Source organism: Nicotiana tabacum, chromosome 15 (assembly GCF_000715075.1).
Source record: "Nicotiana tabacum cultivar K326 chromosome 15, ASM71507v2, whole genome shotgun sequence".
In the NCBI taxonomy this organism is placed as follows: Eukaryota; Viridiplantae; Streptophyta; class Magnoliopsida; order Solanales; family Solanaceae; genus Nicotiana; species Nicotiana tabacum.
In genome coordinates this window covers 67,198,093-67,225,469 of record NC_134094.1, presented here as the reverse complement: position 1 = coordinate 67,225,469, position 27,377 = coordinate 67,198,093, and the positions used below count along the sequence as shown (strand labels likewise).

Sequence of the window (27,377 nt, the reverse complement as noted above, 5' to 3'; positions counted from 1 at the left end):
ATCGGCATTTTACTCCTAATCTGTGTATTTATCTGGTGGTTTATGTTGATGATATTGTTATTACTGATAAGGATCAGGATGGTATTACTAATCTGAAGCAGCATCTCTTTTAGCACTTCCAGACTAAGGATCTGGGCAGATTGAAGTATTTTCTAGGTATTGAGGTCGCTCAGTCTAGCTCAGGTATTGTTATTTCACAGCGGAAGTATGCCTTAGACATTCTTGAGGAGACTGGAATGATGGGCTGCAGACCTGTTGACACTCCTATGGATCTGAATGCTAAGCTTATGCCAGGACAGGGGGAGCCTCTTAGAGATCCTACGAGATATAGGAGGTTGGTTGGCAAATTGAATTACCTCACAGTGACTAGACCTAACATTTCTTTTCCGGTGAGTGTTGTAAGTCATTTTATGGATTCTCCCTGTGATAGTCACTAGGATGCAGTTGTTCGCATTCTTCGGTATATAAAGTCAGCTCCAGACAAAGGATTACTATTCGAGGATCGAGGCCACCAGCGGATTGTTGGGTACACAGATGCTAATGGGGCAGGATCACCTTCTGATAGATGTTCTACGTCTGGATATTGTGTTCTAGTAGGACGTAATTTGGTCTCTTGGAAGAGCAAGAAACAGAATGTAGTTGCTCGATCTAGCGCCGAAGCCGAATATCGGTCCATGGCTATGGCAACGTGTGAGCTAGTTTGGGTCAAGCAGTTGCTCAAGTAGTTGAAGTTCGGAGAAATCAGCAAGATGGAACTGGTGTGTGATAATCAAGTTGCTCTTCATATTGCGTCAAATCCGGTGTTTCATGAGAGGACTAAACATATTGAAATCGACTGTCACTTTGTCAGAGAAAAGATACTCTCATGAGATATTGTTACAAAGTTTGTGAAGTCGAATGATCAGCTAGCAGATATTTTCACTAAGTCTCTTACTGGTTCTCGTATTGGCTACATCTGTAACAAGCTTGGTACATATGATTTATATGCACCGGCTTGAGGGGGAGTGTTAAGTAGTTCGTCATGTATAGTGTCCCACATTGAGAAGTAGATACCTATTATTATGTAATCACTATATATAAACAGGGTGTCATACAACACTTCAGATAATCAATAATATTTTCTCTCATGCTTTCTCACAATAATCAACAAAAATTTTCAACATACACAATGAAATGGATCTCTAGAGATAGAGGTAGGCCTAAGAAGTATTAGGGAGAGGCAATTAGGCAAGACATGGCATAGCTTCAACTTTCAGAGGACATAACTCTTGATAGGAGGGTGTGTAGGTCGAGAATTAATGGTAGGTAGTCGGACGTATCTCTTTTCCATACCAGTTATATTAGTATTACTCTCGTATTTTCTTATTCCTAGATTTATATCACTACCTGTTGTTTCTTTCGTTTCGGTTATCTTATCATCTTATCTTAATGTTGTTACTGCTTGTTGTTACTGCTTCTTTTTGCATTTTTCCTTGAGTCGGGGGGTCCACCTGATAGGAGGGTGTGTAGGTCGAGAATTAATGGTAGGTAGTCGGACGTATCTCTTTTCCATACCAGTTATATTAGTATTACTCTCGTATTTTCTTATTCCTAGATTTATATCACTACCTGTTGTTTCTTTCGTTTCGGTTATCTTATCATCTTATCTTAATGTTGTTACTGCTTGTTGTTACTGCTTCTTTTTTCATTTTTCCTTAAGTCGGGGGATCCACCGGAAACAGCCTCTCTACCTTCACAAGATACGGGTAAGGTATACATACACACTACCCTCTCCAGACCCTACTTGTGGGATTACACTGGGTTTGTTGTTGTTGTTATTAGATCCATTTATATAAACAATAAGCAAGAGTGAGTTTGTGCTTCAATTGTTTTTTAAAGGTAATAAATTTTATTAACGTTTAGGCAAAACATACACGTATACAAGAGGTATACCAAAAAGTAGAAAACCTACACAAGAGTGAATTAGTCTATTTAATTATGAGTTGTGGCACTGCTTTAAAAGCACCTTTCTGAATACAATTTAAGAAAATACCTCTCTGAATTTCGGCTTAAGCATGTGATTATGCAGTAACCTTGCACCTTACTCAAGCAATACTGCTTCTCTTTTTTTTATAATGGTGGTGTCAAGGCTTGTACCATACCATTTTTTCGGTTATTCTATCGTGTATAATCAAAATTAGACTTTTCGAAACCGTCATAATCATGTCGGTTTTTCTTCGATATCGGTACAGTTTGGTTAATTTTCGATATTTTTTTAAGCGTCATTTAAAAGTCACTAGTAGAAGTAGAATGCGATAACATATGTACTTTTATAGGACATAGCAATCTCTCTAGACATTTTTACTGTTTAAAGGATGATGAATTAAGAAAATATGAAAGATGGCCAGAGCATAGATCCATCAACTATTCTACAGCAGCGTAAAAGAAACTAAACAAAGACAAAGAAAATATAAATCACACGAGTGAAAAGATATTAACCAAGCTGGAACTCAAAAATAAAGTCTATAGAAGATTAAATATTCAAAATGATAAATCTAAATCATACGAAAGGCTAGTTTGCTACTAATTGCTAGAATACCTTGTATCTTGCTAGGGAATATGCTGGAAATAATTTAGTTTCATTAGGAGTAAAATTAAAGGTTTGGAATTAGGATTTTGAGTTTAATTACTTGTTGGCTTGTAACCGTTTTCACAATTCCAAGGCCCAAAAAAAACTTTAATACATTATTCTTTTTAAACTTAATATATAAATATATTTTCCCGTGTAAATTTAGTCGGTACGGTTCGGTATTTTTTCTACCCTAATTATCGGCACGGTTATAGATTTATATAAAATCCTACGGTTTTATTAAAAGAAACCTAAAAATCGATTCGGCACGGTACGGTTCGGCCGGTTTAATCGGTTTTTAAATAGTCATTGACACCCCTAAATATTGCTTCTCTTTTTTTTATAATGGTGGTGTCAAGGCCAGTTTGTGCGCACCTTGACTATTCCACGGGTACCTACTACCTCCCACCAGCACATGTATCGGGTAACTCCGCTCGCCAAGGATTAAGCAGATGTGATGAAATAACCTAGTGTTTTTTGTAAACCCTAATCTCTAATGTTTGCACCCACTTTGTTGTAGTGTTTTTAAAATGGCTGATGAAGATTCTTGTAAAGCACATAAACTTCGGGTCACTAATACTACTGCTCCGAGTTTCTTAGGTCATGTTTTGTGGGCCAATCATACTAAATAGAAGATTATGCTAGCACTGGTTGATACTTCATACAAAATCACCATAGGTATGGGCAGGATAAGACAACTGGGGAAGAAAGCCATAGGAGAGTACAACTAAGCGCCACTGAACTCTTCTATAAAATTTCAATGAGAGATTACTGATTGTTGAATCGTTTTTACTTTTATAACCGAGAAATTCCCGAGAGCCAGTGGCGCACGGTTCGAAAATCAGTGGATACTAAGCATCTACACTTCTCCAATTAAATACCAGGCTTTGTCTGCGGCACGTTCGGACCCATTAAGTGCGCTTAACCCACGTATTACGCGGTGCACTCTTACAACTATGACCAAAGCTCCGAGAAAAAAACTGACTGTTGAATCTTGAAGCAACTATACCTTCCGTCTTTCACTTTGTCTTTCACTTTCTTTTTTCTTTTTTTCTTTTTTTTGAAAAGGAATACCTTCAATCTTTCATTATTGAGGAACCGTCTTTGGGAGTTCAATAACAGGTTTTCATAACTCTTAATTCTTCCTTCTGATTTCACAGGCTCCGAGGATTTTCCAAAATTTAAAATTTCTCAAACAATGTTAGGTTAAAAAAATCTCATAACTTTGGACACATTTTTATAGACTTGTAGTTAGATGAGAAGCTGACACTGAGCCCCATCCACTGAGTAGGAAAAAACATATAAACATATATGTGTGTGTGTGTGTGTTTAAAAACAGCCTGAAAATGGCTATCCCATGTGAACATACCGTCAAAACTGTTTCCAGAGAAGATTTCTTTGTCACTGGATGCAACTCTGTCGGAATCTGAAAAATTCCCAACAAAATGCATTATTAATGAGAACCAATTTTTTATCAACAAGCGTGAGGTTTTGAACAGAATGGGAACTTCAAGGAGCTTTGACAACCATATACAAGCATGTCAATTTCTTATTAGCACACTTCCTAAAACCATTTCCATCACATGCAGCGTCCAGGACCTCTCCTTGAAAGGTAGGAAGGACTGGAAATAAGCAAGGGAGAACAGGGGAAAATCACAAACATGAACAGCTTGATGACACAAACATCATCTTATGTGCTAAGACAGCAGAATATTCAAGAGAAGGTTGAGTCAATCCTTTATGAGATGATAGGAAAACACAATATTTACATAAGCTAGTGTGTGCAATCTCCTATTAAGTTAGTCCTACTTCTGCACAAGAGAATAAGACAGCACATACCCCTCGACCGTTGTCAGCAATGCTCACGGAGTTATCCGCATGAAGGACTACATCTATCTTTGTTGCAAATCCTGCTTGTGCCTCATCAACGGCATTATCCAATATTTCGTAAACCTACAAGGAAATATGTTCAATAACTGGGACAATAAAAGTTCAGTCAAGAATAAATAGAAGCGTAGCTAGCAACGCCAAATATATCAAAAGAAAGGAATCGGAGAAGGCTAGAGATACCAAATGGTGGAGACCACGAGGTCCGGTGCTTCCAATGTACATTCCTGGCCTTTTTCTGACTGGATCCAAACCTTCCAATACCTAATGAGACAGCAATTTGCATAGTTATTTTTACTGGTAAAAGATCAACATATTATCCACATCAATAATATTTTTCAATAGTAAAAAACAAACAATTTAAAAAGAAAATTACTGCTGAGAAACAAATAAGTAGTGTTAGTTAGTTGTTATGTAAATAATCATAGTCCTACATGGAATAGGAGTAGTGTAGGTATTGTATATTGTTATAAATAGGGGTACTTGTATTATAGTTAGGGTACATCAATAACATAATATTTTCCCGTGTATTATTTCTCACATGGTATCAGAGCCGTGGTGGTGAGACACATCCGGGAACCAGAATACAGCCGAAAGTCACCGTGCCTCAATTTTTCGGTGACTTTTCACGGTTGTCTTGCGTCATCTCTCTCTCCGTTAGTGTTGTGTAAAATCCAACACTACCACAAGATCCGTCATCGTCCAGCGACCAAACCCCACTCATCCTCTCCGGCAGAAGCAGCCTCACGCGCCCTCACACGCCGTCAGAAGCTAGGGTTCTGGCGAGCGCGTGAGCCCACGCGTCGGCGAGTGCGACCTTTTCCGGCCATTTTTTGGAGAAGTTCCTTGAGGACAGTTTGCTCGCCTACTAATTCCGACTACCCATCAAGTTTCATCACATTCCGACAACTTTTTTTATTTTTTGACGACTATTGGACGATTACAGCAACTGTTTCCGATTCCGGCGGTTACAGTGTATTCTTTCTGCTGCTTGTTAACTGTTTCTGTGACCTAACACAATTTTGGACCAATTTTGCCACCAATTTTGTGACTTCGTAATTATTTAATCCAATCATGTCTCTCGGACTTGATGCTTTTGGTTCCAAGAACAGTGGAGTTGAAAATTCAGCCTTTATGATTACTTCTGAACCCCTACCTGGAAGTTCAAATTATTTATCTTGGGCTTCGTCTGTGGAGTTGTGGTGTAAAGGTCAAGGTGTTCAAGATCACTTAACCAAAAAAGCTAGTGAGGGAAATGAAAAGGCCAAAGCACAATGGAAAAAGATCGATGTTCGGTTATGTAGTATCTTGTAGCGATCTATTGATTCCAAATTGATGCCTTTGTTTCGTCCATTCCAGGCATGTCATTTAGTTTGGGAAAGGGCTCGTACTTTATACGCTAATGACATATCTCGTTTCTATGATGTGATATCGCGGATGACGAGTTTGAAGAAACAGGAATTGGATATGTCGACTTACTTGGGACAAGTACAGGCAGTCATGGAGGAATTCAAGAAGTTGATGACAGTTTCTGCTAGCATTGAAAAGCAACAAGAGCAACAACAAAAGATGTTTCTAGTTCTTACACTCGCTGGACTTCCTGATGACCTTGATTCAATGCGTGACCAGATTTTGGCTAGTCCGATTGTCCCTACAGTTGATGAATTGTTCTCTTGATTACTTCGCCTTATTGCAGCACCAAGTCACCCAATGATCTCATCACAGACACTTGACTCCACTAATCTCGCATCCCAGTGGAAAATCGGGCATCTCAAACTATGGAGAATAGACGAGGAGGAGGTCTTTTTGGAAGATCTAGACCCAAGTGTTCTTATTGTCATAAACTTGGACACACTCGTGAAGTGTGCTATTCTTTACATGGTCGACCACCTAAAAATGCTTATGTTGCTCAGACCGAGACTACAGGTAACCAGAGATTTTCTTTATCTGAAGGGGAATATAATGAGTTCCTTCGGTATCGAGCAACTAAGCAGACATCTCCACAAGTAGCCTCGGTTGTTCAGATTGATACTCATGTTGCTGGTAATTCTTTTGCTTGTGTTTCCCAGTCTAGTACTCTTGGACCATGGGTCATGGACTCAGGCGTTTCTGATCATATCTCTGGTAATAAATCACTTTTGTCGAATATAGTGTATTCACAGTCTCTTCTCACTATTACTTTAGCCAATGGGATTCAAACTAAAGCAAAAGGAGTTGGACAAGCTAATCCTCTATCTTCTGTCACTCTAGATTCCGTTCTTTATGTCCCTGGCCGTCCTTTTAGTCTTGCATTTGTTAGTCGCTTGACTCGTGCCCTCCATTGTGGTATATATTTTATTCATGATTCTTTTATTATGCAGGACCGCCGTACGGGACAGACAATTGGCACAGGGCGTGAATCAGAAGGCCTTTACTACCTTGACTCACTAAATCGCTCCACAGCATGTCTAGTTACAAATCCTCCAGACCTAATTCACAGACGTTTAGGACATCCGAGTTTATCCAAGCTTCAGAAGAAGTGCCTAGTTTATCTAGTTTGTCTACATTAGATTGTGAGTCGTGTCAGCTTGGGAAACATACCCGAGCCTCCTTTCTGCGTAGTGTTAAGAGTTATGCAGAGTTGTTTTCTCTTTAGTTCATTCTGATATATGGGGTCCTAGTAAAGTCAGCTCAACCTTGGGATTTCGTTATTTTGTTAGTTTCGTTGATGATTATTCAAGATGTACTTGGCTTTTCTTAATGAAAGATCGTTCTGAGTTGTTTTCTATATTCCATAATTTTTGTGCTGAAATCAAAAATCAATTTGGTGTTTCTATTCGCACTTTTCGTAATGATAATGCCTTGGAATATTTATCCTCTCAGTTTCAGCAGTTTATAACTTCTCAAGAAATTATTCATCAGACATCTTGTACTTATACCCCTCAACAAAATGGGGTTGCAAAGAGAAAGAATAGGCACCTCATTGAGATTGCTCGCACACTTCTCATTGAATCTCGTGTTCCGTTACGTTTTTGGGACAAAGCAGTTCTCACAGCCTGTTGTTTGATTAATCGGATGCCTTCATCTCCCATCCAGAATCAGATTCCGTATTCAGTATTGTTTCCCCAGTCACCCTAATACTCTCTTCCCCCTTGTGTTTTTGGGAGCACATGTTTCGTTCATAACTTAGCCCCTGGGAAAGATAAGTTAGCTCCTCGTGCTCTCAAGTGTGTCTTCCTGGGTTATTCTCGTGTTAAAAAGGGATATCGTTGTTACTCACCTGATCTTCGTAGGTACCTTATGTCAGCTGACGTCACATTTTTTTAGTCTAAACCTTTCTTTACCTCTTCTGACCACCTTGATATGTCCGAGGTCTTACCTATACCGACCTTTGAGAAGTTTACTATAGCTCCTCCTCCACCTTCAGCCACAGAAGTCTTACCCATACCAACCGTTGAAGAGTCTAGTATTGCTCCTCCTAGATCCCCAATCACAGGAACACCACTCTTGACTTATCATCGTCGTTCGCGCCCAGCATCAGGCCCAGCTGATTCACATCCTGCACCTGACCCTGCTCCTACAGCGGACTTGTCTCTTCATAGTACACTGATTGCACTTCGGAAAGGTATACAGACCACACTTAATCCTAATCCCCATTATGTCGGTTTAAGTTATCATCATCCATTGTATGTCATCACACCATTATGCTTTTATATCATATTTGTCCTCTGTTTCTATCCCTAAGTCTACAGGTGAAGCATTGTCTCATCCAGGATGGCAACAAGCTATGATTGAAGAGATGTCTACTTTACATACGAGTGGTACTTGGGAGCTTGGTCCTCTTCCTTCAGGTAAATCTACTGTTGGTTGTCGTTGGGTTTATGCAATCAAAGTTGGTCCGGATGGCCAGGTTGATCGACGTAAGGCCCGTCTTGTTGCCAAAGGGTATACTCAGATATTTGGGCTCGATTACAGTGATACTTTCTCTCCCGTGGCTAAAATAGCATCAGTCCGCCTTTTTCTATCCATGGCTTTTGTTCGCCATTGGCCTCTCTATCAACTGGACATTAAGAATGCTTTTCTTCACGGTGACCTTGAGGATGAAGTTTATATGGAGCAACCACCTGGTTTTGTTGCTCAGGGGGAGTCTCGTGGCCTTGTATGTCGCTTGCGCCGGCCACTTTATGGTCTAAAGCAGTCTCCTCGAGCCTGGTTTGGTAAGTTCATCACAGTTATCCAGGAGTTTGGCATGACTCTGGGTGAAGCTGATCACTCCGTGTTTTATTGACATTCTGCTTCAAGTCTATGTATTTATCTGGTGGTCTATGTTGACGATATTGTTATTACCGACAATGATCATGATTGTATTACTAAATTGAAGTAACATCTTTTTCAACACTTTCAGACTAAGAATCTGGGTAGATTAAAGTATTTTCTGGGTATTAAGGTCGCTCAGTCTAGCTCGGGTATAGTGATCTCACAACGGAAGTATGCCTTAGATATTCTTGAAGAGACAGGAATGACAGGCAGTAGACCTGTTGACACTCCGATGGATCCGAATTCTAAACTTCTGCCAAGACAGGGGGAGCCGCTTAGCGATCCTGCAAGATATAGGCGGCTGGTTGGTAAATTAAATTATCTCACAGTGACTAGACCTGACATTTCCTTTTATGTGAGTGTTGTAAGTCAGTTTATGGATTCTCCATGTGATAGTCATTGGGATGCAGTTGTCTGCATTCTTCAGTATATAAAATCGGCTGCAGGAAAAAGGTTATTGTTTGAGGATCGAGGCCATGAGCAGATCGTTGGATACTCAGATGCTGATTGGGCAGGATCACCTTCAGATAGACGTTCTACGTCTGGATATTATGTTTTAGTAGGAGGCAATTTGGTATCTTGGAAGAGCAAAAAACAGAATGTAGTTGCTCGGTCTAGTGCAGAAGCAGAATATAGGGCAATGGCTATGGCAACCTATGAGCTAGTTTGGATCAAACAATTGCTCAAGGAATTGAAATTTGGTGAAATCAGCAAGATGGAACTTGTGTGCGATAATCAAGCTACCCTCCATATTGCATCAAATCCGGTGTTCCATGAGAGAACTAAACACATTGAGATTGACTGTCACTTTGTAAGAGAAAAGATACTCTCATGAAATATTGCTACAAAGTTTGTGAAGTCAAATGATCAGCTTGCACATATTTTCACCAAGCCCCTCACCGGTACTCGTATTTTAGTTATATATGTAACAAGCTCGGTACATATGATTTATATGCACCGGCTTGAGGGGGAGTATTAGTTAGTTGTTATGTAAATAAGCATAGTCCTACATGGATAGGAATAGTGTAGGTATTATGTATTGTTATAAATTGGGATACTTGTATTATAGTTAGGGTACATCAACAACATAATATTTTCCCGTGTATTATTTCTCACAAGTAGAAGATATCCTACATAACTATATATATCTGCTTCGCATTAAGCTGCACTTGCTAGTGAAAGGGAATTCTGAAGGTTACTGTCTCTATTACATTCTTATCCAGGTAAACTGTAACTCAAAAGCTGACCGATGACTTGCAGACTTCCATAAAGGTAATGCACAATATAGTAGAGTTTATTCACTGTTCAGTCAATGATCCAATAGACACTATGTATCTACTGCATGTACTTGTGCATATATACTTATGCTCAAAATAAGATATTTGACATTTCTGTGTTGCATCAACTGTTAAAGCAGTTGTTTTAATTTAAGTATTTTCCTTATCATCCTAAAATGCATGTTTGTTTCAGTGTAGTCAAAAGCAAAAAGCTCTAAAAAGCACTCAAGGTCTATTGGGGGTTTAAACGCACAATGCACTTAAAATGTGGTTTTGGTATAAAAAAAGGTGCAATGAAGGGGAAAAAAATACATATGTAATTCAAGGACAAAGTAACAAAATACATTCATAATATTATCCTTAACAGTTAATACACCTATTTGATTGTTGCTAATGCACTTATTTTCTGATTATATTTGGTGTTTAGTGCAACTTGATTCATCAGAGAACTCATGAGCATGAGGCACACGCCTTAGTGCCTTGCCTTACACTGAAGTGCAGCTTAAGCGAGGTGAAGCGCCTTCCCTAAGCTTTTGAGCTTCAGGGCTTAAGCGCGCCTTAAATGAGCCTTTGAGAACGTTGGTTATTTTCCAGTCAAACTAAGTTACAAGTAATAAGCAACTCTAAACCTACAGAATAAACTGATAGAGCAGATTAACGTGCAAACAATACATATATATCCTTGATTAAATAGAGGATAGAAAGGTAAAAGAAGAAAATGAAAATGAAAAACGAAAAAGATAAACAAAAGTAACAAAATTGAAATGGAAGAATTGCACTCTTTCATAACTTACATGTAGAACACCACATCACTTAAATATGGATGATCATTTTCAAAAATCAAAAAACTAAGGTGTGTTTGGTATGAAGAAAATAAGTTAATTAATGTTAGCTAACACTGAATTGTGGAAAATCTTTTCTCAACGGAAATTATTTTCCACCAAAAGGAGCAATATGACTTCCGTCACTAATGGAAGTCATTTTCAATCACAAATATCTCAACTCTTGCTCCAATTCACTTGCTTCAGACCCACTATATTGCTGGAAAAGATGTAGAAAGAGGAGCAGCAGCACATTGTAGTGGAATACAATCACAACATACATGAGGTAGATTGTTTCTAAGGAAAGAAAAAAAGAAGATAAAGCTAACTCAATTCAGCAGATCAAATTTAACTGTATACTTCTATTTTCCTTTTGATGTAAGGAGGAATTCATAATTGAAGCAGAATCACTACTTAACCTCTTAGAATCCCTATAAGAAAGGGATTCTTCTTTTGCTTTTGCGCACCTGTAAATGTTTCAGCACTTCCATAGTGCTGCACTCATAATATAATTACCTCTCTCAGAAAAAATTCACTTGCTTCAAGCCTTCAACCAATACTTAGAGATTGTTATCAACTTTTAATACAGAGGAACATTACCATAACACTATCCTCGTACCCTATCATCCACTTCATTTTAATAATGATTGTGTCTGGACCAACTTGTGCACTCCTTGACTAATTCATTGTGTACCTATTATATCTATTATCTCCCACCAACGTAGCACCGCATAGCTCTGGGCCTCTGGCTATGAAAGCTTAGGTATATAAGAAGAATTCACCTAGTGTTGCCTCTTCAAACCTTTGTGACCAAGGTCGTTACTCTAGCTCTTCGACTGCCAGCATATTCATCAACTTTATTATTTTATACCCAACTAAATATTGGAAAATGATCCTATAAAAGATTTCCCAAGGTAAAACACTTCCCCACATAAAACATTTTCCATCCTAAGACACTACCATTTTATTGTATCTTTTTTCAATTTTATTTTCAAATAGAGAGAATATCATCAAATACTTAATACAGAAATCAGACATATCCATTTTATCTAGCAGAGATTGGTTAATTATCTGTGAGGTTAAATACATAGTGTTCTAAGTACGATAATAGCAAGGGCCACATGCTGTTCTCAAGCATTCTGTACCTGTTTGACATGTCAAATGCCTGTCAATGCATCACTTTTGGTCTTTGAAAGTGCTTACACATTAGAAAACGAATCACCCACCAACTTAAAATCCAGTATCAAGTTATAATCCCATCTTTGTGTACATTACTCCAGACTGAGAGTATCTCACTGGAACACACTCGGCCACAGAGTGATATCCTCTTTCGGATTTCAAGAAAGGACCTACACTATCTAGACTCCAAAAAAATGGGTCACTTTCCAGCATGATCAGAAGTTCTTTGCTTTCTCCAATCTTACATAAGAACAAAACGTCAACATGATGAATATAATCATAGTCATTCACCTGAATTTGCTCAGAACCATAAGCTTTTGACTTTGTATTTTCTTGAAAAGCCTCTGTAGCAGTGCTTGATGACATAAAAGCTCTTGGAGACACCAAGTTTCTAATCAAAATCGCATCTGATAGCCTCCTCAGCCTATTAATCACCCTGAAACAAGTCCACAAAGTTTCTTAAAAAGATAACCCCAACAAGCAAACGTTGAAAACCCCAAATAGTTACAAACAAAGAAAAGGGTTGCATTACTTATCGAAAAAATAAATTAACTAGCAAATAAACGGGTAGCACTTCCTGTCTTCTTTAAATTAAGCACCAAAAGCCTCCTGTTTAACAATATTAAGCTGACCAAGAACATTCATATTCCTCAAAAATAAAGTTATCCCACCGTTCTGAAACAATAATCTAGTTTTTCAAAATACAGAAAAATTAGCGTATAAAGAACCAAATGAACATGTGTCAGTGTGCAACGAACAACTCACTTCACTAAATATATTACACCAGCAACTAAAGTTCAAAAAACAAAATGGATAAACACAAAAAAGGCCAAGGGTGCCCTTTTCCCCCTTCTTTAAATGCAAAACCAAAGAAAAACAAATCAAAAAGAGGCTCCCGTTGTCAAAATAGCTTTCATTATACCAAGTCACCCAACCCAAACCATTATATTAATCCCTCAAAAAAATCAATTATTTCCCTCAAATGGTTACAACATAGCCCTTCCTAAAAGGGACCCCTGCTATTAAATGCCCTTCATTTGAACAAAAATGAAGCTAACCTAAGTTGGCCCGACACTAAGGGTGTGGCCTAGTGGTGGATCGAGAACCATTAGGTCTCAGGTTCAAATCCAGTAGAGGCAAAACACTAGGTGATTTCCTCTCATATGTCCAATTGTTGGTGGAAAAAATTATCGAGTACATATGCAATTAGCCGATGTGCGTACAAGCTCACCCAGACACCACGTATATCAAGAAAAAGTTCAGCTAACCTTAATGCTCTTCCCTCAAAGAATTTAATTTTTTTCCCCATTCAACAAGAGATAAGAGAAAAAAAATGTTTTTAAAACTTAAACACATAAATGAAATAGATAAATATACACACACACATATAAATAGAGAGAGAGGTATACAGTCTACATAATGGAGGGAGACAGAGAGAGAAAGGAACCTGGTGTTAAGGACAATAGAGGGGCGAGAAAGAGAGATAGGGGAAAAGGAAAGAGTATGGGTATGGTAGTGAGAGTGAAGAAGAAAGCGAGAAGCCATGCGGCGAAGAGAGTGTTGAAGAGGATAAGGCTTTAGCAGAGCCATTCAGACATTTACTCAAACACAAAGCCGACACTTCTTTTGAAAGCTTTCTTTCCGCGGTTACTATAGCGTCTTGTTTCTTGCTTTTGCGGGAATTCCACGAAGAAGAAGAAGATAAGAGAGTGTCTTTCCTCTGGTTCGAATAGTAATATTTCTTTTTTTTTATTTTGTTTTTAATTGTTGAGTTTACTTTTTCCCTCTAAACCCTATTATTCAATTTTCGGCCAATACGACATTAATGTCTGGGCTGCTATCCATTGAGCCTTTTCCGGGCCTATGAACAATGGGGGGCGATGTGCACAGATAGCCAGTAATAACACATGTATTTACTTTTAAGTCACTATTTTAAATGTATTTAGTCTTTAGCCACTGCTTTAATAAACTTTTATTCCTCCCAGACGAAAATACCCTTCTGCTATATAGGATTTCGCCGATACCTATGCTCCTTATTTATGATCAGCAGCAGCTCAAACTTACGTGCAGAGAATTGTTGTGATCGTCCAAAATTGCAGAAGCTTCTCTTCCGATTTCAAACTTCCAGTCTAAGTTCAGAATTCAACTTTCTCGTCCAAAATTCACCATAAAATTACAGTAAGTTCTAAAGTTTCAGATATCTCTATATGCTTTTGTGTATTTGTGTGGATTTTTATTTCGTTACTGAAGAATAAGATGCTAGGAATTTGATTTTTTTTTCTTTTCTATATCGATAACGTTAAGGACATCGCGTCCTTAACTCTGTGATTGTTCTGTAAATATTGAGGACATAATGTTAAGGATTTGGTGTCCTTAACATGACTGTTGTTCTGAAAAATATTAAGGACAAAGTGTCCTGTGTTTTGCAACTTGTATTAATAAAGTTAAGGACACGATGTCCTTAACTTCATAACTGTTGTTCTAAATAGTAAGGACATAGTGTCATGTATTTGCAAATTGTATTAATAAAGTTAAGGACACGATGTCCTTAACTTCATGACTGTTGTTCTAAATATTAAGGACACCATGTCCTTAACATTTTTATTGCACACATCAAAGTGAAGGACACCATGTCCTTAATATTTTTACTGCACACATCAAAGTTAAGGACAGCTTGTCCTTAACATTTACAATGCACACATCAAAGTTAAGGACACCATGTCCTTAACTTTTACAATGCACACATCCAAGTTAAGGACACCATATCCTTAATATTTTGACTGCACATATCAAAGTTATGGACATAATGTCTTGTTTTTATAACTTGTACTGATAAAGTTTAGGACATGATGTCCTTAACTTCATGACTACTGTGTAAAAATTAAGGACATAGTGTCCTGTTTTTGCAACTTGTACTAATAAAGTTTAGGACATGATATCCGTAACTTCATGACTACTGTGTAAATATTAAGGACATAGTGTCATGTATTTGCAACTTGTATTGATAAAGTTTAGGACATGATATCCTTAATTTCATGACTGTTGTTCTAAATATTAAGGACATAGTGTCCTGTGTTTTGCAACTTGTATTGATAAAGTTTAGGACATCATGTCCTTAACTTCACGATTGTTGTATAAATATGTCCTGAATTTCCCATTTTCTTGGCTTGCAGGATGGATACAATATGTATTATAGTTGCTTTTAATGGTAGATGGATTGCAGACTATAAGTATCTTGATCATCAAACAAAGCTTGTTCTAGTACCTGAGGCAATTCGATTTAAAGATTTCATTAACCAGGTCTTTGAAGTTATTGAATTGGATAGAGACAAATTTGAAGCAATGATATGGTTTGATATCAATCTGGGAACAAGCAAGGGAATGCTTGTATCCAAAGATTTAGATCTTCACACATGTATAGAGTTACTAAAAAGTCATTCACTCTTCAAGGGCTGTCGTTTCATTGTTGATGTTTCGGAAAGAGTTGTTGGTTCTACAAGCACCTTTGAACATGTCAATACAGAAACTCAACAAGACAATCAAGACAAATGCCAACAGATAATGGAAATAAATATGGTTGAAGCTCAACCAATAACTGAAGAGGTGCTTCAAACATTTGATTCTATTCAAGTGGAAGGACAAAACATTATAAAGATTGACAACGAACAAGCTTTGGGTATTCAAGTCTTAGAGAGTGCACCGGTAATAGAAGAAGTTGCTGAAAAAACCTTTACTCAACTAACTAGACGAAGCTCAAATTCAAAACAAAAAGAATCCCCAACTACGATATTAAGAGAAAATGCTTCGTTGGATGAAATAAAAGTGGGATCAATATTTGACCAAAAGAAAAGCATAATTAACTATTTTTCCAATATAGCAATTAAAGGACATTTTGAATTCAAGGTTGTTAGATCAAGTTCAACAAGATATTCGTTGAAATGCAATGATGATAGGTGTGGGTGATGCATGTGTGCTTTCAGAATTAAAGATTCAACACTATTCAAGATAGTAAAGATTGAGAAAAATTATGACTGCTCAGTTAACACTATGAAAACTGATCAAAGGCATGCAACTTCAAAGTTGATTAGTGGTTACATTATCGACAATCTTCGAGACCCAAGGTTTGAAGTTACACCAGCCTTTGTTATGGCAGAAATGCAAAAATTGCATAGACTAGACATTGGTTATCACAAGGCGTGGCGTGCTATTCAACGTGCTTCAGTTTTAATAAGAGGAACTCCTGAAGAGAATTATGAATTATTGTTTTCATACTTGTATATGATGAAAAGTAAAAATCCGGGAACATACACTAACATAAAGATAGACGACAACAACAGGTAAATAATCAAAAAGAGTTTATTAGTTTATTTTAAAAATTTTAGGACATGGTGTCCTTAAGTTGGATGTGTGCAATAAAAATATTAAGGACATGGTGTCCTTAACTTTGATGTGTGCAGTAAAAAAGCTAAGGACATGGTGTCCTTAACTTGGATGTGTGCAGTGAAAAAGTTAAGGACATGGTGTCCTTAACTTTGATGTGTGCAGTGAAAAAGTTAAGAACATTGTGTCCTTAACTTTGATATGTGCAGTGAAAATGTTAAGGACATGGTGTCCTTAACTTGGATGTGTGCAGTGAAAAAAGTTAAGGACATGGTATCCTTAACTTTGATGTGTGCATTATAAAAGTTAAGGACATGGTGTCCTTAACTTTGATGTGTGCATTGTAAAAGTTAAGGACATGGTGTCCTTAACTTTGATGTGTGCATTGTAAAAGTTAAGGACAAGTTGTCCTTAACTTGGATGTGTGCATTGTAAAAGTTAAGGTAAAAAACTTTAGGACATGGTGTCCTTAACTTGGATGTGTGCAATGAAAATATTAAGGACATGGTGTCCTTAACTTTGATATGTGCAGTGAAAAAGCTAAGGACATGGTGCCCTTAACTTGGATGTGTGCAGTGAAAACGTTAAGGACATGGTGTCTTTAACTTTGATGTGTGTAGTGAAAATATTAAGGACATGATGTCCTTAACTTTGATGTGTGCAGTGAAAATGTTAAGGACATGGTGTCCTTAACTTGGATGTGTGCAGTGAAAAAGTTAAGGAACATGGTGTCCTTAACTTTGATGTGTGCATTATAAAAGTTAAGGACATGGTGTCCTTAACTTTGATGTGTGTAGTGAAAAAGTTAAGGACATGGTGTCCTTAACTTTGATGTGTGCATTGTAAAAGTTAAGGACAAGATGTCCTTAACTTGGATGTGTGCATTGTAAAAGTTAAGGACATGGTGTCCTTAACTTTGATGTGTGCATTGTAAAGGTTAAGGAAAAGTTGTCCTTAACTTTGATGTGTGCAGTGAAAATGTTAGGGACATGGTGTCCTTAACTTGGATGTGTGTAGTGAAAAACTTAAGGACATAGTGTCCTTAACTTTGATGTGTGCATTATAAAAGTTAAGGACATGGTGTCCTTAACTTTGATGTGTGTAGTGAAAAAGTTAAGGACATTGTGTCCTTAACTTTGATGTGTGTAGTGAAAATGTTAAGGACATGGTGCCTTAACTTTGTTGTGTGCAGTAAAAAAGTTAAGGACATGGTGTCCTTAACTTTGATGTATGTAGTGAAAAAGTTAAGGACATTGTGTCCTTAACTTTGATGTGTGTAGTGAAAATGTTAAGGACATGGTGCCTTAACTTTGTTGTGTGCAGTAAAAAAGTTAACGACATGGTGTCCTTAACTTTGATGTGTGCAGTGAAAATGATAAGGACATGGTGTCCTTAACTTTGATGTGTGCATTGTAAAAGTTAAGGATAAGTTGTCCTTAACTTTGATGTGTGTACTGAAAATGTTAAGGACATTGTGTCCTTAACTTTGATGTGTGCAGTGAAAATATTAAGGACATGGTGTCCTTAACTTTGATGTGTGCATTGTAAAAGTTAAGGACAAGTTGTCCTTAACTTTGATGTGTGTAGTGAAAATATTAAGGACAAGATGTTCTTAACTTTGATGTGTATAGTGTAAATATTAAGGATTTGGTGTCCTGTATTTTTAACCTTATGTTAAACTGTATTTTCAGGTTTCTTTAGATGTTTTATGCATATGGATCATCAATAGCTGGTTGGAATCATTGTAGACCGGTGATTGTTGTTAATGCAACTTTTTTGAAGTTAAAATATCGTGGTGTTTTAATTATTTCAGTTTCAAAGGATGCAAATAACCAAATATTCCCACTAGTCTTTGAAATTGCAGAATTTGAAAATAACAATTCCTATGAGTGGTACTTTAGTGAGCTTCGCAATGCAATTGGGAGCCATGACAATTTAATTTTTTATCGGACAGATATCAATCTATTGCACATGGCATTGCAAAGGTATATCCTGAAAGCCACCATGGGATTTGTATCTATCATTTGGAGCAGAACCTAAAGCGAAGGAAAGTGAAAAGTGAGGTCATAAAATTTTTCCAAAGTGCTGCAATAGTATACAGGCGCAAAGAATTTGATCTATACATGTCAGATATAGCAAAAGTTGATAAGAAGACTTTTGACTACTTGATAGAAGAACCACCGGAAAGGTGGGCACGTTCTTGTAGTCCACGACGATGATATGACATGCTCACAACAAACATAGTTGAGTCAATGAATTTTGTGCTATTAGAAGCAAGGGAGTTGCCTATATTAAGAATGATGGATTTCATCCAAGTGAAGCTATAACGTTGGTTTTATGAAAGATAGAAGGAACTTTTTATGACGTTTCTTGTTGGGTAGAAGAGGAATGGAAGAAAAAGATAGATTTAGCTTTTACTTTAAATGTAAGTATTATGTTCTTACTTTAGCTTATTATTTTAATAATAATTTAACATAATGTACTAACTTATAGTTTTTCAACTTTGAAAAGGTCTTCCCTATTGATTCATGGCGTTCTAGAGTTGAAGAAGAAGGAATTACTTTCTTGGTAGACTTAAACAAAAGAACATGTGATTGTTTTTCAGTTTCAATTTGATGAATTACCATGTATACATGCAATTGCAGCTATCGAGAAGAGAAACATCAAGAAGTCAAATTTCTGCTCGGACTGGTACTTAAAGGAATCTTGGCTGAAAACATATGAAAGACAAATATATCCTGTAGGACATACGGATTCTTGGATTGTACCAGAGAGTGTTAAGTCACAAATTATTAAACCTCCAGATTTCAAAGTCCCACCAGGTAGAAGGCAGAAGAAAAGCCATATTCCAGCTACCTAATCATCAAAAATAACATTCAAATGTGGTCGTTGCATAAGAATTGGTCATAATAGAACATCTTGTATATATTCTCCGGCAGTCCATCCATTTTCAAGGAAGCATAGAGAATAATAGATATATCCACTTATGTTTATCTACTCTTTTAAGTTTTTGCTATAAATTGGATTCATTTAGATTGTTTTTTATTTGAGCAAGTAAATATTAGCAGATGGTTATATAAAAGATGTCCTGAATTTTCAAAGTTTCTTTGTGCTTACGTGCTCTTTGTTTTTTTTTCTTTTTCTGGGAGTTCAATTTACCTTTGTCAGACCAATAATTATTTATAGAATTTTATTCTTGCCGTAAGTAAACAAGAAAGTCTTTTCTTTTATATAATTTGATGCATGCAGCTTGCTACATCTTTATTTTTAAAATCAGATTGTTACAAGTAAAACTTAAGGACATAATCTTTTAAAAGTTCTGAAAATTTCAAGTATGAATCTAATATTAAGGACATAAATTTCTAAAATGTCCTTAACTTCTGGAAATCTCAGATTATTATCTAAATTTCCAGAAGTTCAGGACATTTCAGAAAAATATGTCCTGAATATTATTTTCATCCTTCAACAAATCAGGACGTTTATGAACATAATGTCCTGAAGTTATACAATAATCAATATATCTTTTGCTATATCTCTACAGATTTAATAAAAAACTGGCAATTTAAAATGGACAAATCAGTAGTTATAAAACTTGACATCTGCAGCTTGCTACATCTTATTTTTAAAATGAGATTGGTACAAGTAGACTTCGGGACATAATTTTTTGAAACGTTCTGAATATTTGAAGTATGACTCTAATATATAGGACATAAATATCTAAAATGTCCTTAACTTCTGGAAATCTCAGTTTATTGTCTATATTCCAGAAGTTTAGCACATTTAAAAAAATATGTCTTGAATATTATTTTTATCCTTCAACAAATAAGGATGTAGTTAACAAATTTTGAAGTTCTACAACAATCAATGTGTGTTGCTTTGAATTTCTAAAAACTTTAAGACAATTTAATCAAAGATTGGCCTTTTAAAACTGTGAAAAAATGGACAAATCAATAGTTAGCAGAAAGAAAGAAATTAATAACACGATGCCTTCATATTACTGCTGAAGCTGTAATTTAGCATAGCTGTGACCAAAAAATTATACTATGCAAATAAAATAAAGTGCCTTGTGACAATTTACAGGATATTTCAAAATTCATATGGATTTTTTACATCAATTTTATACCAATTCCACTACAGCTGACTTTCTTTACAACTACACTACAGTTCCTTTGGGCAAGAAGTTTCATTTTCACTATCATAGTTGTCGCCGACATTTTATGGTGGTGTATCATAACCAGAATTCCTTTTCCACTCTCCATGAGCCCAAAGATTTGCTGCAAGTTCTTTTCTGAAGTTTGATATGTCCCCAGGTTGGAATTTCTCCGCATCCTTTCCCATCATCAACAACTCCACATACTTGATTAGGAATGCACCACAATCAGTCATAAGAAAAATGTAAGATATGGAGTCAATTAAACAATAACTTTAATAAAATAAATATAAAGTACATATAAATTATATAGCAAATGACAACACGTACGATCCAGTTTGGTGTGGTGATCTTTGCCACTGAATATCAAATTTGTTGAATGCATTTCCAAAAGACTTGTGATTTTTCTCAAACTGTGAGAACTTTAGCAAGTGGGGGATTATGCGTGCATACATTTCAATGTGTTTCATTCCTTGCTCATATGGCTCACTGTATATAGAATCGTACACATCAATCTTTTTCTCATTCAAATCCAATACCCCCAAAAGAAAATGTGTCACATCATCATTATCTTCTGAAGGAAGCCGACATGAAAAAAAGATTTTGTCAACCTCTGTCCAATTAATTCCACATCTACGATTGTCACCCCACACATATGGTGTGAGAACCAACTGATTATCATCACACCAAAACAAATCTGAAGCATCTTCATTGAAATCCTTATACACAATTAGCATATAGTTATCAAAAAGTATATCTGTAGTTGTGCAACGAAAAGGATGGTAGCATTCCTTCTTTCTCAAATAATATAAGGCAATGTCAATATGCTTCATAAAAAGGCAAAAAAAAGAAAAAAAAAATCCATCAGTCATAAATAATTAAAAAACAATAAATTAAGAAGAAAGACAATAAATGCCTTGTGAATTATCAAACCTTATCATCAAGTACAAAGCTATTATCCGCAAGCTCAAGGAAGAACATTTTGCTACTGATTTTTTGATGGTACAATTTATATGGATTCTTTCTCACACCATTATCCTCAGCATATATATCAGTTTGTCCCCTGAAAATTTTAAAAATATCAAAGTTAGAAAGTTTATAAGTTAGTCCTCAATTCCTAATTAAGGACACTTGGTCCCGAACTTACAGTAACAAGGTCATAAGTTTAGGACACTTGGTCCTGAAGTTAGAGTTGCAAATTCAAAATTTAAGGACAGGTAGTCCTTAATTTACAGTTACAAGTTTAAAAGTTAAGGACACTTGGTCCTGAACTTAGACTTACAAGCTCATAAATTAAAGTCCTGAACTTAGAGTAACAAGCTCATAAGTTAAGGACAATTGGTCCTGAACTTAGAGTGGAAGTGCAAAAATTAAGGACACTTGGTCCTGAAGTTAGAGTTGCAAATTCAAAAATTAAGAACAGGATGTTCTTAACTTACAGTTACAAGTTCAAAAGTTAAGGACACTTGGTCCTGAACTTAGACTTACTAGCTCATAAATTAAAGGACAATTAGTCCTGAACTTAGAGTAACATGCTCATAAGTTAAGGACAATTGGTCCTGAACTTAGAGTGAAAGTTCAAAAATTAAGGATACTTGGTCCTGAAGTTAGAGTTGCAAATTCAAAAATTAAGGACATGTAGTCCTTAACTTACAGTAACAAGTTAAAAAGTTAAGGACACTTAGTCCTGAACTTAGACTTACAATCTCAAAAGTTAAGGATACTTAACCATTAACTTATAGTTACAAGCTCAAAAATTTAGGACATTTAGTCATGAAGTTAGAGTTGGAAGCTCAATACACTTAGTCCTGAATTTAAAATTACAAGTTCAAGACACAAATGTAAGCAATTAAGAAATAATGAATACATTTAGGGACTTACACTTTTTTGCGACCTTTCCTTTTCTCCTTGCCCAACCACCCAATGAATTTCTTCAATAAGTTTTCATCATCTTTGGCATAATGAAAAATACATGTACGAGTATATTTTGATTTTATCCAACCTGTATACTTGGGAGTATTTTCATTGTGCGCCAACGATGTTCCTCTTTTTCTTTTCTGTTCAAAAGGAAATTTCAATTGCCAACTAAGCTTCTTATTCCTTTTCCCTCGACCAAGCTTTTCTTCAATATTTCCTTCAACCTCCATAGACAAAACCTCATCAATGCTCATTTGTGTAGTCGGAGGAGTAGGAGTAAGAATAGCAAATGATGGACCATCAAAACCAATACTATCTCTCTTCCTTTTCCTGGTATATTGGTTAACGGCTTCATTTTTATTTTGCTCTGCAAGCAACACTACATATATATTAGTTTGCTGCAAGTCGTCAATTCTATGAATTGTCAAATGAAGAGACAAAAACTAAGGACATAATTTTTGAAATATCCTGACAATTTGAATTATGAATACAATATTAAGGACACAATCAATACTTGTGTTGGCCACGCTGACTTCTTGTATTTGTTTAACAGACAATGGTGCTGACATATTGCTTGCATTTTCTTTATCTTGCAACTGTTTTCCATGTTCTTCAATTGCAAGTTCACAAGATTCTGCAAAATATTTACAGGAGCTAACACAATTAGTACTTGTTACTAATATTTGATTAAAACAAACATGTATAAGATAAAAAAAAACTCTGTCTAACCTTTTACAACTGTCAAGATCATGCCAGTTAAATCATTATCTTGACTAGCATTTTTTTGGCTTCCAATATTGTCTGTAAGAGAGAGAGGTGTAGAGATATCATACGTTCTTTCTATACATTTGCAAACAATCTCACTTATGCTTGTTCCTTGGGTATTTTCTATATCTTGAGATTGTCCTCCACTTCTCTCTTTTGAAATTTCACCATCTTGATAGTCCACTCCATCTTGTGTAGTCGGAGGAATAGGAGTAAGAATAATAAATGATGGACCATCAAAACCAATACTATCTCTCTTCCTTTTCCTAATATATTGGTTAACGACTTCATTTTTGTTTTGCTCTGCAAGCAACACTACATATACATTAGTTTGCTGCAAGTTGTCAATTCTATGACAAATTGTTAAATGAAGAGACAAAAACTAAGGACATAATTTTTGAAATGTCCTGACAATTTGAATTATGAATACAATATTAAGGACACAATCAATACCTGTGTTGGCCACGCTGCCTTCTTGTATTTCTTTAACAAACAATAGAGTTGACATATTGATTGCATTTTCTTTATCTTGCAACTGTTCTCCATGTTCTTCGATTGCAAATTCACAAGATTCTGCAAAATATTTACAAGAGCTAACACAATTAGTACTTGTTACTAATCTTTGATTAAAACAAATATGTATAAGATGAAAAAAACTCCGTCTAACCTTTTGCAACTGTCAAGATCATGCCAGTTAAATCATTATCTTGACTAGCATTTGTTTGGCTTCCAATATTGTCTGTAAGAGAGAGAGGTGTAGAGATATCATATGTTCCTTCTATACATTTGTAAACAATCTCACTTATGCTTGTTCCTTGGGTATTTTCTATGTCTTGAGATTGTCCTCCTCTTCTCTCTTTTGAAATTTCATCATCTCGATAGACCACTCCATCTTCTTTCCTTGCAGCTTCAAAAGATTCTGTAACATTTACAATTAATACTTGTTACTAATAGTTTACTAAAACTAACATTCAACATGTCATGAAAATTCCATCTAACCTTGATTGGCATCATTTTGATTTCCAAATTTCTCTTTAAGTGAGAGAGGTGTAGATAGATCATATATTTTTTCAACACATTTGCATACAATCTCACTTATACTTGTTCCCAATGGATTTTCTAAATCCTGAGATTGCACTCCAGATTTACAAAATATTTCGGTTACACTTGCCTCTTTTGGATTTTCCTGGTTTTGACATTCCATTCCATCTTGAACTTGCACTCCATCAAAAGATTCTACACATATTTGTAATCACAAAAAAGTTTATATGTATTACGCTATTGAATATAAATTTCAATGATAACAAATTCAAAAATTGTATCTAACCTTTCCCAAATTTGATGCCAATATCGGTTTCATTTTCTAGATGCGCATCTCTATAATCGCTTTCATAATGATCTTCTACATGCACATCTATATTATCACATTGATCATCAACTGCATCTTTACTAATTGGACTACTAGGTTCTCTCTCTATGGTCCTTTCATGAGGTTTGTTAAGAAGCTTCAATAAAGAATCAATCTTTGATCCTAGGTTTTTCTTTTTAGCCTGTGAGATAGTATTTAAAATAGGAATTAGAATGTTAGGTGCTTATAAGTTACGGACACTTGATCCTTAACATAGAGGTACAAGCTCACAAATTAAGGACAACTGTTCCTTAACTTAGAGTTACAAGAACAGAAATTAAGGACATGTAGTCATGAACTTAGAGTTACAAGTTAAAAAGTTAAGGACATGTAGTCCTAAACTTCAAGTTACAAGCTTACAAATTAAGGATACTTGGTCTTTAACTTAGAGTTACAAGCACAGAAATTAAGGACAGGTAATCCTGAACTTAGAGTTCCATGTTCAAAAAATAAGGACATGTAGTCCTGAGCTTAGAGTTACAAGTTAAAAAGTTAAGGACATGTAGTCCTGAACTTAGAGTTACAAGTTAAAAAGTTAAGGACAAGTAGTCCTAAACTTCAAGTTACAAGCACATAAATTAAGGACAGGTAGTCCTGAACTTAGAGTTCCAAGTTAAAAAAATAAGGACATGTAGTCCTGAACTTAGAGTTACAAGTTATAAAGTTAAGGACATGTAGTCCTGAATTTAGAGTTACAAGTTAAAAAGTTAAGGAAAGGTAGTCCTAAACTTCAAGTTACAAGCTCACAAATTAAGGACACTTGGTCCTTAACTTAGAGTTACAAGCACAGAAATTAAGGACATGTAGTCCCGAACTTAGAGTTACAAGTTAAAAGGTTAAGGATATGTAGCCCTGAACTTAGAGCTACAAGTTAAAAAGTTAAGTACATGTAGTCCCGAACTTAGAGTTACAAGTTAAAAAGTTAAGGACATGTAGTCCTAAACTTCAAGTTACAAGCTCACAAATTAAGGACACTTGGTCCTTAACTTAGAGTTACAAGCACAGAAATTAAGGACATGTAGTCCTGAACTTAGAGTTACAAGTTAAAAAGTTAAGGACATGTAGTCCTGAACTTAGAGTTACAAGTTAAAAAGTTAAGGACAGGTAGTCCTAAACTTCAAGTTACAAGCTCACAAATTAAGGACACTTGGTCTTTAACTTAGAGTTACAAGCACAAAAATTAAGGACAGGTAGTCCCGAACTTAGAGTTCCAAGTTCAAAAAATAAGGACATGTAGTCTTGAACTTAGAGTTACAAGTTAAAAAGTTAAGGACGTGTAGTCCTGAACTTAGAGTTACAAGTTAAAAAGTTAAGGACAGGTAGTCCTAAACTTCAAGTTACAAGCTCACAAATTAAGGACACTTGGTCCTTAACTTAGAGTTACAAGCACAGAAATTAAGGACATGTAGTCCTTAACTTAGAGTTCCAAGTTTAAAAAATAAGGACATGTAGTCCTGAACTTAGAGTTACAAGTTCAAAAGTTAAGGATAGGAAGTCCTAAACTGAGAGTTACAAGCTCAAAAATTAAGGATATGGTGTCCTTAACTTAGAGTTACAAGCACATAAATTAAGGATATTACCTTGATGTCATTTTGAATCCTTTTTTCTGATAAAGCTATTTTTTGATGTATTCTAGTACATTCTACCTCCATATCCTTTTTGAACTTCTCTGATAATCTCTGAATCAAAAACCATAAAAATAAAAAAGTCTCTTAAGAAAAAATAAGAAAATAAAAAACTAATGGTATTCAAAGACAGAAAACCTACGTTAACAATTTTCTTAAGCAAGACTTCATCAAATTGTGTTGAAGGCATTGAACTTTGATCTTGAGACAATGGCACATGCACACTAGAGGGCTCCGCATCTACTTCAGAAGAAAGAAATGGTACCATCTACTGCTAAGCTCGCAATTGCGAACTTGGTGTTCACAAATGCGATACTTGAAGCATGAGCATGCCAAATTCTGCATTTTCAGTTCAAACCTTCCGAAACATGTCCAAAACTCATCCAATCCCTTGAGGCTTTAAACCAAACATCTATATAAGTCTAAAAATATCATACTCACTCGCTCGCGTGATCAAAACATAAAAATAACATGTAAAACTACGAATCGAACACTAAAACGCATAAGTTTCAAAGTAAATTTCAAGAACTTCTATAATTACAACTAAATGCCAGAATCCTATCAAATCAACTCCAAATGATACCAAATTTTATAGACAAGTTTAAATAGTATAACGGACCTATTCCAAGTCCCAAAATTAAATTTTGAGCTCGATAGCTAAAAGTCAACCTACGGACAAACTTTTCAACTTCAAATTTCCAAATTTTGGCAAAATAACATAAACCAAACTATGGACTTTCGAAATTAATTTCGGGCATACGCCCAAGTCCAGGATCAGAGTATAAAGCTATCAGAGCCATCAAAACACCGTTCTGGTGTCGTTTTCATAAAAGTTTAAGTTTGGTCAACATTTCTAATTTAAACTTCTAAGTTAAGAATCAAAGGATCCGAATCAACCTGAAAGCTTTCCGGAACAAAACTAATCAACCCCGCAAGTCATAAAATCATAAACACGCATGTGTGAAGCATCAAAAGGGGGTAACAGGACGCAATTACATAAAACGACCGGTCAGGTCGTTACACCATATAATGAACCCTGCTAGTGTGTTAAGAAGCTTGTTCTC

At 35.9% G+C, this 27,377-nt stretch overlaps 2 protein-coding genes across 2 annotated transcripts in view; both read right to left on the bottom strand.

The window, feature by feature from the left end:
- Positions 1-13,884, bottom strand: part of LOC107786139 (DNA gyrase subunit B, chloroplastic/mitochondrial) — a 35,414-nt gene extending 21,530 nt beyond the window's left edge. Inside the window, exons 1-5 of the mRNA XM_016607582.2 lie at positions 13,516-13,884; positions 12,360-12,504; positions 4,679-4,759; positions 4,448-4,561; positions 3,978-4,034 (exon numbers count right to left, since the gene is read on the bottom strand). Coding sequence (XP_016463068.2) covers positions 3,978-4,034; positions 4,448-4,561; positions 4,679-4,759; positions 12,360-12,504; positions 13,516-13,658 — 540 coding nt within the window. The 5' untranslated portion in view covers positions 13,659-13,884. The remainder of the gene's footprint in view (positions 1-3,977; positions 4,035-4,447; positions 4,562-4,678; positions 4,760-12,359; positions 12,505-13,515) is intronic.
- A 6,779-nt stretch (positions 13,885-20,663) lies between these two features.
- LOC142169662 (uncharacterized) lies at positions 20,664-21,335 on the bottom strand. The gene is made up of 2 exons (XM_075231559.1): positions 20,929-21,335; positions 20,664-20,871 (listed from the first exon to the last, which is right to left on the bottom strand). The coding sequence occupies exons 1-2, from the start codon at positions 21,333-21,335 to the stop codon at positions 20,664-20,666; spliced, it is 615 nt and encodes a 204-aa protein (XP_075087660.1).
- Between the last annotated feature and the right edge of the window lie 6,042 nt (positions 21,336-27,377).